Source organism: Erythranthe guttata, chromosome 13 (genome assembly GCF_056151865.1).
Source record: "Erythranthe guttata isolate IM_541 chromosome 13, IM_541, whole genome shotgun sequence".
NCBI classification, from domain to species: domain Eukaryota; kingdom Viridiplantae; phylum Streptophyta; class Magnoliopsida; order Lamiales; family Phrymaceae; genus Erythranthe; species Erythranthe guttata.
In genome coordinates, this window is record NC_142545.1 from 2,795,840 (window position 1) to 2,810,425 (window position 14,586).

The 14,586-nt window shown below is 43.6% G+C and overlaps 2 protein-coding genes across 2 annotated transcripts; both read left to right on the forward strand.

The window, feature by feature from the left end:
- On the forward strand, nt 1-7,044 carry LOC105953374 (uncharacterized). Its single transcript, XM_088811892.1, has 3 exons — nt 1-5,227; nt 5,435-5,589; nt 6,252-7,044. The coding sequence occupies exons 1-3, from the start codon at nt 26-28 to the stop codon at nt 7,042-7,044; spliced, it is 6,150 nt and encodes a 2,049-aa protein (XP_088668018.1). The 5' UTR covers nt 1-25.
- Nucleotides 7,045-13,005: 5,961 nt separating this feature from the next.
- On the forward strand, nt 13,006-14,015 carry LOC105972023 (microtubule-associated protein). The gene has a single exon (XM_012996959.2). The coding sequence runs from the start codon at nt 13,108-13,110 to the stop codon at nt 13,822-13,824; it is 717 nt and encodes a 238-aa protein (XP_012852413.2). The 5' UTR covers nt 13,006-13,107; the 3' UTR covers nt 13,825-14,015.
- Nucleotides 14,016-14,586: the final 571 nt, after the last annotated feature.

The window sequence follows — 14,586 nt, forward strand, 5'->3', positions numbered from 1 at the left end:
CACGCGCAACCAACAAAGTGAACCAATGGCCGCAGATCAAGGAAATCCAGAGCACCTGGCCTTTGAGTACGATCGAGAGCCAGGACGAGATCACGAGCAGCCAAGACCGAACCTGCCACCCGAGCGAACAATGCGAGAATACCGAACTCCAGCTGTGAATGAGAACTATTCGGGAATCAGGAAACCGACGATAGCCGCAAACAACTTCGAGCTAAAGACGGGGCTAATCAACATGGTCATGGCGAACCAATTCTCCGGAGCAGCCACTGCAGATCCAAATCTCCATCTTGCCAATTTCTTGGAGATTTGTGACACAATCAAAGTTAACGGTGTTTCTGATGATGCCATCCGGTTGAAGCTATTCTCATTTTCTGTCAGAGATAAAGCGAAGAGTTGGCTTCTGAGTCTTAATCCAGGATCACTCACCTGTTGGGAAGAATTATCACAAGCCTTTCTGGCACGATTCTTTCCACCCTCGAAGACCGCACAATTACGAAGAGATATAGGCAACTTCAGACAGATGAGCCAAGAGCCGATGCACGAGTCTTGGGAGAGATTCAAGGACTTATTACGACAATGCCCTCAACACGGATTCAACCCGTGGGATCAAATGGAGTTATTCTACAATGGGCTCGATCAACCAGCCCGATCTCTAGTCGATGCTGCCTCAGGTGGATCATTGCAAAACAAGACTCCCACAGACGCTCGAGACATTGTCGAGCGAATGTGTGAAAATGCTTACCATTGGCCGTCCGAACGGAGTGGTATACAAAAGGTGGCCGGAGTCCACCAACTCGATCCTTTAGCCGCAGTTTCAGCACAATTAGCGATCCTATCAAATCAGGTCGCCCAAATTTCAGTTCGAGGGCCACAGACCGAACGAGTAGCAGCAGCAAGTACCTCACAAGCCACAAACGACGATTGGGAGCAGGCACACTTTATGAACCACCGATTCAACAATTTCCGAGGAACCAACAATCAGAACCAAAACCCTACTCATTACCACCCGAGAATTCGGAATCACGAGAACTTCTCCTATGCCAATCCAAAGAATGCTCTACAACCACCTCCCGATTTCAACCATCAAAGAGAGCAACGAGGGCCAACGTATGACGAGCGTCTTCACCGACAAGAACAGGAAATGGAGGGCCTGAAATCAACAATGAAGAACATGGAGAAGCAAATAGGGCTAATCGCCCAATCCATGTCCACAATGGCCAAGGGTGGATTTCCGAGCAATACCGAAGTCAATCCAAAAGAAAGCTGTCAAGCCATAACCACCCGAAGTGGTCTGCAAATGACCGATCCTCCTTATCCGACTGACGAGTCACCAAGGCCACCTGTACAACCGACCTCGGTCGAGCCGGAAATCACCATTTCAGGGAGTAGTACAAAAGAGGCTAGTAAGCCCAATAACATTTCTTTTCCTGATAATCCCCCTCTTATGGTAACTCCTATTCCTTTTCCAGTAAGACAGAAGAAAAAAAAGTTCCAGGATCAATTGAAGAAGTTCATTGAAAAGTTCAAACAAATTCGAATCAACATCCCTTTTGCAGAAGCCTTGGAGGTAATGCCAAACTACACCAAGTTCATGAAGGAAGTCCTATCCAAGAAAATTCGGATCGAAGAAGACATACCAGTGACACTCACGGCAACTTGCAGTGCCATTCTTCAGTCGAATCTACCACCGAAAATGAAAGATCCAGGGAGTTACACTATTCCTTGTATTATTGGAAATTCTACTTTCGATAAAGCTTTATGTGATTTGGGGGCAAGTATTAATTTAATGCCTATGTCTGTGTTTCTAAAACTGGGCTTAGGAAATTTGAACCGCACTCGCATGACTTTACAACTAGCTGATCGTTCATTGAAATATCCCGATGGGATAGTAGAAGATGTGCTAGTTAAAGTAGATAAATTCATTTTGCCTGTTGATTTTGTGGTACTTGAAATGCCTGAAGATGATGAAACACCAATCATTTTAGGTCGTCCATTCTTAGCCACTGGTAAGGCGATGATTGATATGGAATTAAGATCTTTAATGCTTAGGGTAAATGGGGAAGAAGTTGTTTTTAATTTGACAGATGCATTTAAACACTCTGAGCATGTTGAGCATTGCAGTAGTATAGACGTGATCGAGGACTGTGTTTCCTCCTTTTTTGATTTGAATGAATTGTGTGATTCTATTGAGCACTGCATTGTTAATTCTATTGATTTGCATTCTGCCTCCCTTGAAACTCCTATTGAAAATGATGTGCTTGATTGTGTGTTTTTTCTTGAGTGTGCCGAGATTTTAGGCATAGACGAGGTACGAATTGTCCCCGAGATACCAGTTAGTGTGAAAACGGCCCCCGTACTGGAATTGAAACAATTACCGGATTATCTTTGTTATGCTTTTCTTGGAGCAGACAAGACTTATCCGGTGATTATTTCTTCTAGTTTGAGCGAGGCCGAAACAAACACACTGCTGGAGGTCCTTAGAGAATATAGGTCGGCTATAGGTTGGTCTATAGAGGATATAAAGGGAATTAGCCCGTCTATTGTTCAACACAAAATTCTAATGGAAGACGTCTATAAACCGAGAGTCCAACCTCAGAGGCGGTTAAACCCGTCAATGAAAGAGGTAGTCAAAAAAGAAGTCTTAAAATTGTTAGGCGCTGGTATGATTTATGCAATTTCTGACAGTCCGTGGGTCAGTCCGGTGCAGGTTGTGCCAAAAAGGGGTGGGATGACGGTTATTGTGAATGATAAAAATGAACTTATTCCGTCTAGAACAGTCACTGGGTGGCGTGTGTGTTTCGATTACCGATTATTGAATGCAGCCACTAGAAAAGATCATTTCCCCCTTCCCTTTATCGATCAAATGCTAGACAGGCTAGGAGGTTTCGAGTATTACTGTTTTCTTGATGGTTATTCGGGGTACAATCAAATTTCAATCGCCCCGGAAGACCAAGAGAAAACTACTTTTACTTGCCCCTACGGCACTTTTGCATTTCGTAGGATGCCTTTCGGTTTGTGTAATGCGCCTGCTACTTTCCAACGATGTATGATGTCTATATTTCACGATATGGTAGAAGAGTTTCTTGAGGTGTTTATGGATGATTTTTCTGTGTTTGGATCGTCTTTCGATCATTGTGTGCACAATCTAGAACTTGTTTTGAAAATATGTACAGAAACGAACCTTGTTTTAAATTGGGAAAAATGTCATTTTATGGTTCGTGAAGGTATTGTTCTAGGTCACAAGGTCTCAAAAAAGGGTCTTGAGGTGGACAGGGCAAAAATCGAAACGATTGAAAAATTGCCTCCACCGAAGGATGTCAAAGGAGTTAGAAGTTTTTTAGGGCATGCTGGGTTTTACCGTAGATTCATTAAAGATTTTTCGAAAATAGTAAAACCATTATGTCATTTGCTTGAGAAGGAAGCGGTCTTTGATTTCGATTCTGCTTGTTTGCAGGCTTTCACGTTTCTCAAGGAGAAGCTAACCCAATCACCGATCATGATTACTCCCAATTGGGAGGAACCATTCGAGATCATGTGCGATGCGAGCGACTATGCTGTAGGTGCAGTATTGGGACAAAGGAGGGACAAAATCTTCAAAGCCATCTACTATTCGAGTCGTACACTTGACCAGGCACAAAAGAACTATTCAACGACCGAAAAGGAAATGCTTGCTGTCGTTTATGCTGTTGACAAGTTCAGACCGTATATCTTGGGGTCTCAGGTGATCATTTACACCGACCACGCAGCTATTCGATACTTGTTCGCAAAGAAGGACGCCAAGCCCAGACTCATCAGATGGGTACTCCTACTCCAGGAGTTCGACTTGGAAATCAGAGACAAAAAAGGGAGCGAGAATGTGGTAGCAGATCATCTTTCCAGACTCATACTAGAAGAAGTTCCAACCGAAGGAAATATTCAGGAATCCTTCCCAGACGAGCAACTGCTCGCCATTAGTACTCACACTCCGTGGTATGCTGATGTGGCCAACTTCTTGGCCAGTGGAATCATTCCTGACGATCTTTCTTATCATCAAAAGAAAAAATTCCTTCACGACAGTCGTTTCTATCTTTGGGACGAGCCATTGCTTTTCAGAACCGGCCCCGATCGTGTCATCCGAAGATGTGTTCCGGAAACAGAGGTACGTGAGATTCTCACACATTGCCACTCTTCACCTTGTGGCGGGCATCACGGGGAATCTCGCACAGCCGCCAAGGTTCTGCAGTCAGGCTTCTTTTGGCCAACCCTTTTCCGAGATAGTTACGAGTTCGTGAAACGGTGTGATCGATGCCAACGAACAGGGAACCTATCCAACAAAAGCCAAATGCCTTTGAACAACATGCAAGAGGTGGAGCTTTTCGATGTTTGGGGCATAGACTTCATGGGACCATTCCCTTCTTCGAACGGGAAGTTATACATTCTGCTTGCCGTGGACTACGTGTCCAAATGGGTCGAAGCAATTGCCACCACAGCCAACGATGCTCGCACGGTCCTCAAATTCTTCCACAAGAACATATTCTCAAGGTTTGGGACACCCAGGGCGATCATTAGCGATGAAGGATCTCACTTCTGCAACAAACTGCTCACTAATCTCACGAACAAGTTGGGGATCCGACACAAAATTGCGCTTGCCTATCATCCACAGACAAATGGCCTTGCTGAGTTGTCAAACCGAGAAATCAAACAGATTCTGAAGAAGACCGTGAGCACGAACCGAAAAGATTGGGCATTGAAGCTCGATGATGCACTTTGGGCCTATCGAACCGCATTCAAGACACCGATTGGGATGTCTCCGTACAAACTCGTGTATGGGAAAGCGTGCCACCTGCCAGTGGAATTGGAGCACCCAGCTTATTGGGCAGTCAAAAAGCTCAATTTCGATCAAACAGCTACCGGCGATCGTCGATTGCTTCAACTCAACGAGATGGTGGAATTCAGAAATGATGCTTACGAAAATGCCAAGATTTACAAAGAAAAGACGAAAAAGTTGCATGACAAAAGAATTACGAAGCGAGAGTTCCGGGCAGGTGACCAAGTCCTGCTATTCAATTCTCGGCTACGACTATTTCCGGGAAAGCTCAAGTCCCGTTGGTCGGGACCATTCGTAGTCCTGAGCGCAACCCCACAAGGAGTAATCGAAATACGAGGACGAGACGGTTCGTCATTCAAAGTGAATGGGCAACGAGTTAAGCATTACTACCCGAATGGTGCTCCCGAAGAAGTGGAGCGTGTCGCACTAATTTTTTCCCAATAAATCCAAAAGAAGTCGAGCCGTCGACTGTAAAACAGGCGCTAAATGGGAGGCAACCCATTGTTGCTCATTATCTGTCATCTTCCTTTTGTTCTTGTTTTCGTTTTATTTTTAGCTTTTTCGTGCATTTTTATATTTTAGGGTTTAACATCTCTTTCTCACCCATTTAAATTCTCGTTTTGGCAGGTTTTAGGTGTCCTGGATCGTAGGTCGGATCGCGATCTGGGATGTTTTTCCAGTAGCAGCCAGTTTTGGGCCCGGATCGCGATCCAGGTAGGTCGGATCGCGATCTGGGGTGTTTTTCCAGTAGCCACCAATTTTGGGTCCGGATCACGATCCAGGTAAGTCGGATCGCGATCTGGGACGTTTTTCCAGAGACTGCGATTTTAAGGGCCGGATCGCGATCCAGGTAAGTCGGATCGCGATCTGGGGCCTTTTTCCAGAAGCTGCAAGGTAAGCCTCCAGATCGCGATCCGGGTATTGTGGATCGCGATCTGGGGTCGAAAAACAGTTCAAAATTCACAAACCCCCCTTCATTTTCTTATTCCCCCTTTTTTCTAATTCCAAACCCTAACCCCTCCCCAACTTCAAAATCTTCAATTTCTTTCATAAAAAGCACATCAATCACACACTTGATCATCACAAATTCACGATTTGCACATTTACTCCAAGAATTTGTGGGTGAATCTTCAAGAAAAGGTAAATTTTCAATCTAGTCCTAATTTTTTTTATTTTCTTCAAATTCTTTCGAATTTCCCCAAAATTTCATGTTTTTTCCCCTTGTTTGTTAATTGTGTATGCTAGTACGTGATTTTGTACTAGGTGTTGGGATTCAAAACATGAATTTGCGGGTGAACCAATGTTTAGATATAGGAATTGCCCTATTGTTCTTAATTTCGAAATGAAGGATAAAATAAAAATTTGAATGACTTGGGTTGATTGTTTAGCTACCTATTGTTGTATGTAGTGGTGGATTCTCACTTGGGTGTTGTGATTGATGTAGGAGGGACAGGTACCGAACAACCGGTGGAAATCAAAAGGCTTACCAAGTTGGGCACGCCAAGTGTTCGACAAAATTCCCGAACGAACTTCCAAAAGCTTTCGACCTTCCATCTCGCACAAATTCGAGCGAAATGACGTCGCCGGCCAAGAAACTCTTAAAGACGGGCGAAACCACCAAAAAAGCCCAACCCAAGGAGAAGGCTCCGGCAAAGGGAAAAGCCGTACCGAAGAAAAAGGCAGCTTCTCGAGGCACGGGAAGCCAAGAAGGCACTTCGAGCGCACCACCACCATCTGAGGTGCGGGAAGAGCAACAAACCCCACGCACGGGAAATGTGCAACTTGAGATGGGCTCCCGTGCTAATCAACACACCATCCTTGACCACGTAGTCCTCGAACCGGGAGATGAGCTTTTGTACGTGAACGTCGAGGCCAAGAGAGAATTTATACGTCGCCATAGCCGACCGTTTGTTCCAGAACGAGAATTAGATATCTATGGCATGGAAAAAGAAACGATCATAACAAACTTTGATCGTCGAAAATGGAAGTACTTGGCCAAACGACCGGAGGACTACAACGAGTATCTAGTGAGGCTCTTCTATGCCAATGCCGGTTTTCACGAGGGGTCGGTGGTCGTTCTTCGTGACAAAGAGGTGCGCTATGACGCCGCTACAATCAACAAATTTTTCCACATACCCGAAGCCCCGACCGAGCCGTTTCAACAACTGAAGATGGCAACGACCTATGAGGAGCTGATTCAGACTCTTTGCCCTAGGGGTTCGAAGTGGAGAAAATGAGAGCACTGGTTCCGTCGGGGGGAACTTTCAAGAGAAGCGAAGGTATGGATGTACTTCGTCAGTAGCAGGCTCATGCCCACAAAGTCGACGGCCAAGACCTATGCCCCACGTCTTACACTGATGTATGCCATTATGAAGATGACACCTGTGAATGTGGGCGCGATAATACACGCTGAGATCCGACGATGCTTAGGTGATACCTCTCTAGGTCTGATGTTCCCTTCCCTCATCACTACACTGTGTGATCGTGCAGGGGTCCCCACATACGCTGATGACCGGCTCACCAGGTCACCACAGCCTATCTTCCCTTACCACAAGCTCCAGCCAGCGAGTGGACCCCTAGGCGAGGGCGACTCAGACTTACCAGATGCTGGTCCCTCAGGTGTTCATGCAGCTCGACCAGAACAAATGGGCAGAAGAGGCAGACAAGAAGCAGAACCACAGCTCCCGGAGTATGTCGGCCAATGGATGGATGTTATGGAGGAAAATGTGGGATGGTTCAAGAAAATGATGAAGGCCATGGCTGCAGCGCTTCAGTGCAGGACCGATGACATTGTCGAGCCAAGGCCGTTCCCACCACGGCCTCGATATGACGGAGCATCAACCTCCGCTGCCGACGAACCAGCACAAGCGGCAGCCACTACACTGGTGGCGCAGGCCTGGGAGGAGCACGAGCGGGGAAGACAGGAAGAGGAGGGAGGAGCCAACGAGGACGATCAAGACAACTTGGGGACGTTGTGTTTTCTATCCCTTTTATTTTTTATTCTGCTTTTGAGCATAGGGACTATGCTAGAATTTAAGTTTGAGGGTGATTGGTGTGTGTTGAACCTGTTTGTTTTTTTTTATTTATCTTATATTGATTTGGTCTTTTGCATGCATATCATATAATTTAGTTTCGTTTATGTATTTTGATTTCTGTTATTGTGTTATGTTTGTCACATGCATTTCATTTAGGATCGAGTGTAATTTGCATTTCCGGGTTCTTTTGAAGCAAAGCAATTAATGAATTAGTAGATGGGCTAGTTGATTTTAAAATTGAAATTATGGATCACCGGCTAATTATAGATGGACCTTCCGACTGCGTTTTTGCAACTTGTGAGGATAGCCTTTCGAAACCTTTCCGATTAAGCTTGAGCGCATTTTTCTGAGGGGTATAATAGCCTGAGGTTTGGGGGGCAAGTTAGAATTGAATTATGTGTTCACGATTTCGAGTTGTTGGCTAGAAGTTCTATCAAGGGTCTCTACGTTTTTATTCGTCAGAAAAAAAAAAAAAAAAAAAAAAAAAAAAAAAAGAAGAAAGTTGTGATGAAAATCACAATATATCGTTGTTGTCATTTCTTATTGAATAAAAAGACCTACTTATGCCCAACTCGAGTTTTTGAATTTCAGAATCAAAACTTACTTTTCACCCACATTTCTACTCAAAACCCTCGAGGATTGTGTTTATTGTTTAATTACGGATTCTTGAGTCTATCTTTCATTTTGGTGTAGAAACAACTAATTGCGTCGGTAGGAAAGTCGAATACCTTAAAGCCATGGGCCATTATGAGATTTTAGGTTATCTAGCTCGTTTTATCTTTCGAATTAATTGCAATGCTTTGACCAATCCGGCAACTTTGTGGGTGTGTTGTCTGAAAACCCTCACGAGACACAACTCGTCCTTTGGGGGTACCCAGGGGTTCAAAGGCTTGTTGCATACGCTAAATGCAATCGTGATTCCCTACGTTAGTGGCCTAGTTTGGTTTGTTGTTTTTATTTCATTTTTGTTGTAGTTTCGTTTTGATTTACTCGGGACGAGTAAAGATCTAAGTTTGAGGGTGTGATAAGTGTTTGTTTTGCACGATTTTTGCTTATCAAATCTTCGAGTTTTGGTCTTCGTTCGTCCGAGTTTCGGCTTTATTTGTATATATTATTGCGTTTCTTGTTTTATTTCCTTTTTTAGGTTTTGTTAGCTTTTATTGCCAAGTCGAAGCCATTTGGAAGCGAAACCGATTTTTGAAGCCGAGAAAGTGGTCATTAAGACCCAGATCGCGATCCAGGAAAGTCGGATCGTGATCTGGATGCAAATTCCAGTAGCGAGCAAGTTCAGAGCCAGATCGCGATCCAGGAAAGTCGGATCGCGATCTGGTGACAAATTCCAGTAGCATCGTGATTTTGGGGCAGATCGCGATCCGCACTTCCTGGATCGCGATCTGGGTGGCGGTTCACGTTTTTTCGAGAAGCCAGATCGCGATCTGACTTTATTGGATCGCGATCTGGCACGATTTTCGAGGGCTGATATTTTCAAAAGCAAAGCTTCTTGAGGAAGCTTTGCAATTTACTATAAATAGAAGCAAGCCTTCATTCTTCGTTGGGACTTCGACTTTTTACGGTTTTCGACGGTTCTTCGCGGGAATCATCAACGGGGGTTCCGACTTGGGTTTTTCTTACGCAATTTCTTTACGTTTTGTTCTTCATTTCCTTTGTACATTCTTTTGATACTATGTTTGTTATGAACTAAGAACATTTTCTTCTAGGGCAATGAAGCCTTGTATATATTGATTTCGATCGTCATTTCTGTTATCTATTTGTCGTGTTTTGGTTTCGTTTATGTTTTCCTGTATTAAATGCTTCTGATTGTGTTGATCAGCTCTCAGATTGAAATTAAATAGGAATGAACTCGAGAGAGGATTTCTTGTTTGAAGTTAGGAAAACATAGCTCGGGGTGTGGAAACGGAGACGTGATGCACTTCGGTAGCCGTTAAGGACTTGACCTAAATGCTCTCTTAATAGCAGGTTCTGAACGGAGACGTCGGACCTGTGGGTAGACTCTAACTACACTGGAGACGGGGGTTAGAGTACATTAGTGTCTGGGTTAACGAATAGGAATGTGGCATTAGATAACGGATTTGTAGATCGTTGTTGATTATACATAGGTGGATTTGGCCCTAGAAGTCCCTTTTACATCAAAGTCCCCCCGCGTTGAGTTGTCGTACTTTATTTACGTACATTCCATATTTGCATGTTTACGATCTTGCATGCTTTTAAATTAGGGTTTATCACCAATCCACTTATTTACGATCGGCTAGATAATATAACGATAATATAATTACACTACTCAGCATTTGAATCTACACGGTCCCTGTGGATCGATATCCGGAACCACTGTTCTGCAAAATGCGATACCGTATACTTGCTGTAATTTATACGTGAGGAAAACGCGTATCAAAATGGCGTCAGATCCCCTTTGGGTCTTCGGAAATCCTTGCACAAATTCCATTGTGATAGCTTCCCATTTCCACTCTGGAATTAGGTTTGATTGAAGTAGACCTCCGGGCCTTTGATGTTCCGTTTTGACTTGCTGGCACACCAACTGATACGAACCCCGTAGAACTTGTTACGGGACCCAATAATCTTATGCGGAAGCAAGAACGGAACGTCCAAAAAATAAAGGATTCGATTGGCGGAATTCAGAATATTGACCCCGTAGCTATAGAGAGCTAGAAACCAATATTATCAAGGTGGAAGTATTGACCCCGTGATTATAATGAATCAGAAACCAATACTATAGTGCTAAGAATATTTCACAAGAATCCACTTGCAAAATATCCCGAAGAGTTGTTGAAGAACAACGAAGGAGAATTTTAATCTCTCAAAATAATACTTAAAAACGTCCAAATAATAATGACCCTAAAGCAACCTATTTATAAGTGTCAAAGAGACCTAATCTAACAAGGAAAATAAATCCTAACTTATCTATTATAAGGAAATAACGAAATAAACTAAATCTAGTCCAAATAGGTCTCTAAATAACAAGAAATAAATTGTCCAATAATAAAATACGAAAATTGATAATAATCATCTTTTCCAAGTCATGGCTTCTTGGCTGGATGACTAGACGGGCTCAAGTCCTTGAGCTCGGCTTGCTTCACAATCTGGCCCGATAATTCGCTCCAATTAAGCTCAGCTGGGATCGAACTAGACTTCGTCAATTCTTCATTTTGGAGCTCGTGTTCTACTAAGTTAAGCATGGCTGCTTCAATGCGCTTGGCCCGAGCTCGGGTAATCGGTCCTCTTGGCACATGCAACTCGTCCAAGTCATCAACTCCTTCATCCAGCTCGGCACTACCTCGCGTAATTGGCTGGATCGTATCACCAGGCATTCGGCGACGAATCGGGCCACGTCTTTCTTCATTCCAGGCCACCAGTAGAGATTTTTGAGATCTTGATACATCTTGGTTTCTCCGGGATGGCAAGTGTACGTGGTTTGGTGAGCTTCGGTTAAGATAAGTCGGCGAACATTTGGATCGTCGGGGATGTAGATGCGATTTTGGAATCGGACGAGACCTTCTTCATTCGGAAGTTTGAACTGGATTCGAGATTATCGCGAATTTTGAGAATTTGTAGATCGTTTTGTTGGGCTGATTTTATCGATTCTCCCAAGTTAGGTTGGACTATGAGTGCGTTAATCGATTTGCGGCTAAGTACGTCAGCGACCACATTTGCTTTGCCGGGGTGGTAGAGTATCTCGCAGTCGTAATCTTTAACTAGTTCGAACCATCTTCACTGTCTCATATTCAAATCTTTTGGGTGAAGAAGTATTTCAGATTCTTATGATCGGTGTAGATGGTACACTTTTCACCATAAAGGTAGTGTCGCCAGATCTTGAGTGCGAAAACGACGGCGGCTAATCCGAGGTCGTGCGTTGCATAACTGCGTTCGTATTTTTTGAGTTGACGTGAGACATAGGCAATGACTTTCTCATTTTGCATAAGGACGGCGCTCAAACCTAATTTCGATGCATCACTGTAGACTATGAATTCTCCGATTTTTTCTGGTAGTGCGAGGATTGGTGCCGATGTGAGTCGAGCCTTTAATTCGGTGAAACTGGCGTCGCATTCGGGCGTCCATGGTACTTAACGTCTTTTCGAGTTAATTGGGTGAGTGGCGAGGCAAGCTTCGAGAAATCTTTCACAAATTTGCGGTAATAGCCGGCTAGTCCAATGAAGCTTCAAATTTCCTTTGTGTTCTCTGGAATTAACGAAAACAAAAAACCCAAAAAAATAATAATATTGATGTTGTTAACAGTAATATTATTGTGTTTACAGTTATTTTACTGTCAACGACAGTAATATAATTACATTGACTTATCAACAAATCAAACAAAATAAAAATAAATAACAAAAAATAAAAATAATAATATTACGTTAATTTACTGTGAACGGCAGAACAATTACATAAATGTATTGTCAACGACAGTACAATTACGTTAATTAACTGTTATTGACAGTATAATTATGTTAATTTACTGTCAGTGACAGCACAATTACGGTCAACGTTTAGCGGCGGACGTAAAAAAAAACACTAAAAAAAGTCAGCGCCGGAGACAGGCGGCGGAAAAAAACAGACCAGAAAAAAAAAATAAATGCCGGAAATCGCAAAAAAATCCGGAAGAAAAAAAAAAATCGAAAAGTCAACGCCGGAATCCGGCGGCAAAATTTTTTCTTTTGAAAAAAAAAGGTTTTGAAAAAGAAAAATCAAAATTGGATTTTTGTGGTCAAAATTGGATTTTTGTGGACAAAATTGATTAAATTGGGGTTTATAATAAAAAATTGGGTATAAATGGTTGGGGGTAATATTGGCATATACATGAATGTTTCCTTTATTTATAATAAATATTAAAGGGATTGGTTTATTGATGAAAGGGATATAGTCCCTAAACCTAGAACAATATAGATATTTGGTTGGAGACTTGTGCACAAAAACTCCTTACTAATATAGTAGTAATATTTTATTTTGGAACCAAATTAAATTCAATATGGCGCCATAATCAAATTCAATATTTCCTCGGATACCTTTTCGAGAGATTGTCCAAAATTTCATTTCAAATAGCAGATTTGGCGCGCTAATACACATTCCCATAAGGCGCCAATTTTCCCGCCACCAGTCCTAAAACAACCCACTACAAAGTCACGCACCACACACATCGTTTCCTCACACACTCACAATACAAAGCAGATCTACAACCCCAAACACACACACAAACACACCACCAAAAACACACACTCCACCGCCGCCGCCGCCATGGTCGTTGCTTTAGGTCCCGGAAAGTTCTACGGCAGCAGCCTGCCACGGCCGCGTTACTACACAGACGTCAAGTTCAACGACGAGAGGGTAGATCCACCACCGTCCGTCACAGATCCACTGATGGCGTGGGCCCACGAGGCCCACTGGTCGATGGGCGGCGTCAGCTTCACGCGCCACCGCCTCCAGGGCCGGATCGAGGGCAACGTCGAGAGGCTCCGCGCGCAGAGGGAGACCGTCTTCAAGAAATCCCACAACAGCCAGAAGAAATCCGTCAAGGGATCTTCCGCCGCCTCTCGCGGCGGCGGTAAGGATAAAACCAGCGCCGCCCAGATCGGCGACACCCCTTCACCGCCGGCGGCTCCGGTGGCGATTAAGAGGCGGCGCGTTGTTGGGCTGTTGGACGAGGATGAAGAAGAAGAGGTGGGGCCCGTTAAGAGGGGTGCGGTGAGGAAATTGGGTGATGATTTCGAGAGGGTGGCGAGGGAAAGTGGGATGCCTGTAAAACAGGCGGATTGTGACGGCGGCGAAACTGGTGGTACTATGGCGGCGCGTACGAGGAGTAAGAGGAATGAGGCGGTTGGTGAGGGAAATATCAGCAAAGGAAAGAAGAAATTGGTTAAGGGAGGGCAGAAAATTGGAGCTTCCATTTTGGCTGCTGCCGCCGCCGGGATTAGAAGCTCACCGCGGTTGGCGAAGAGCGGTGGGTTGAACTAGAGGTGTTCGATGAATTGTCTGACCGAAAAAAAAAATTCTGTAGATTAGGCTTTTTCGTTTTTTTTTTTTTTGATATTTATGTTGCTTTCTCGATGTGATTAGGATTTAATTACTGTAGTCTAACTTGGTGTGGTTTCATTTCATCAATTAAGAAATTAGAAATCAATTTATAATTGCAATTTGGCACACAAGCTTGCTTGCTCTTCTACGAAATTTTATTTCGTTTTCCGGTTAAATTACGTGACATTTGCCCAATTCAAATAAATTAACGATTCCTCGTTACATTCGTGATTCGACGAGCGCCCCATATGACGATAAATATGATTCTCCTTTCCGAATAGACTCAACGACTCGGATATTTTCTCCTTCAATCATAATCGATCTCCGACCCTTTGTAATTGCATACGTCCCAGTGCATTAAGTATTGTCCGCGTTTCACCATTAGTAACTTGTGACCTGCCAAAAAAACTTCCGTGTTTTCCGGTAAATGCAATTTCCATTCCAGTCACGCACGATTAAAGCGTAAGATGTCCGAACATGCTCTCCACAGGAATAAACGAACTTTTGGGGGAATAGGAATTTGCCAAATCTCTTTCCAATTGTGAGATTCAATACTCGATTCTGCGCCTCTATTTCTCGTTAAGTCAGCCCGCTGCCTCATTGCAAAAATTAAACGGTAGCAAGTCCGAACATAAAAATATCCGTTCTTCGTATAGTGCCATTTCATCTTGTCTTTTGCAAGGATCTGACCTCTATCGATTG

Excerpts from the sequence above, each read along its gene's own strand:
- LOC105953374 (XM_088811892.1), top strand. The coding sequence starts at position 26 with ATGGCCGCAGATCAAGGAAATCCAGAGCACCTGGCCTTTGAGTACGAT. Across the intron at positions 5,228-5,434 it reads CTCCCGAAGAAGTGGAGCGT|GTTTTAGGTGTCCTGGATCG; the intron begins GTCGCACTAATT and ends TCGTTTTGGCAG. Across the intron at positions 5,590-6,251 it reads GGGTCCGGATCACGATCCAG|GAGGGACAGGTACCGAACAA; the intron begins GTAAGTCGGATC and ends TGATTGATGTAG.
- LOC105972023 (XM_012996959.2), top strand. The coding sequence starts at position 13,108 with ATGGTCGTTGCTTTAGGTCCCGGAAAGTTCTACGGCAGCAGCCTGCCA.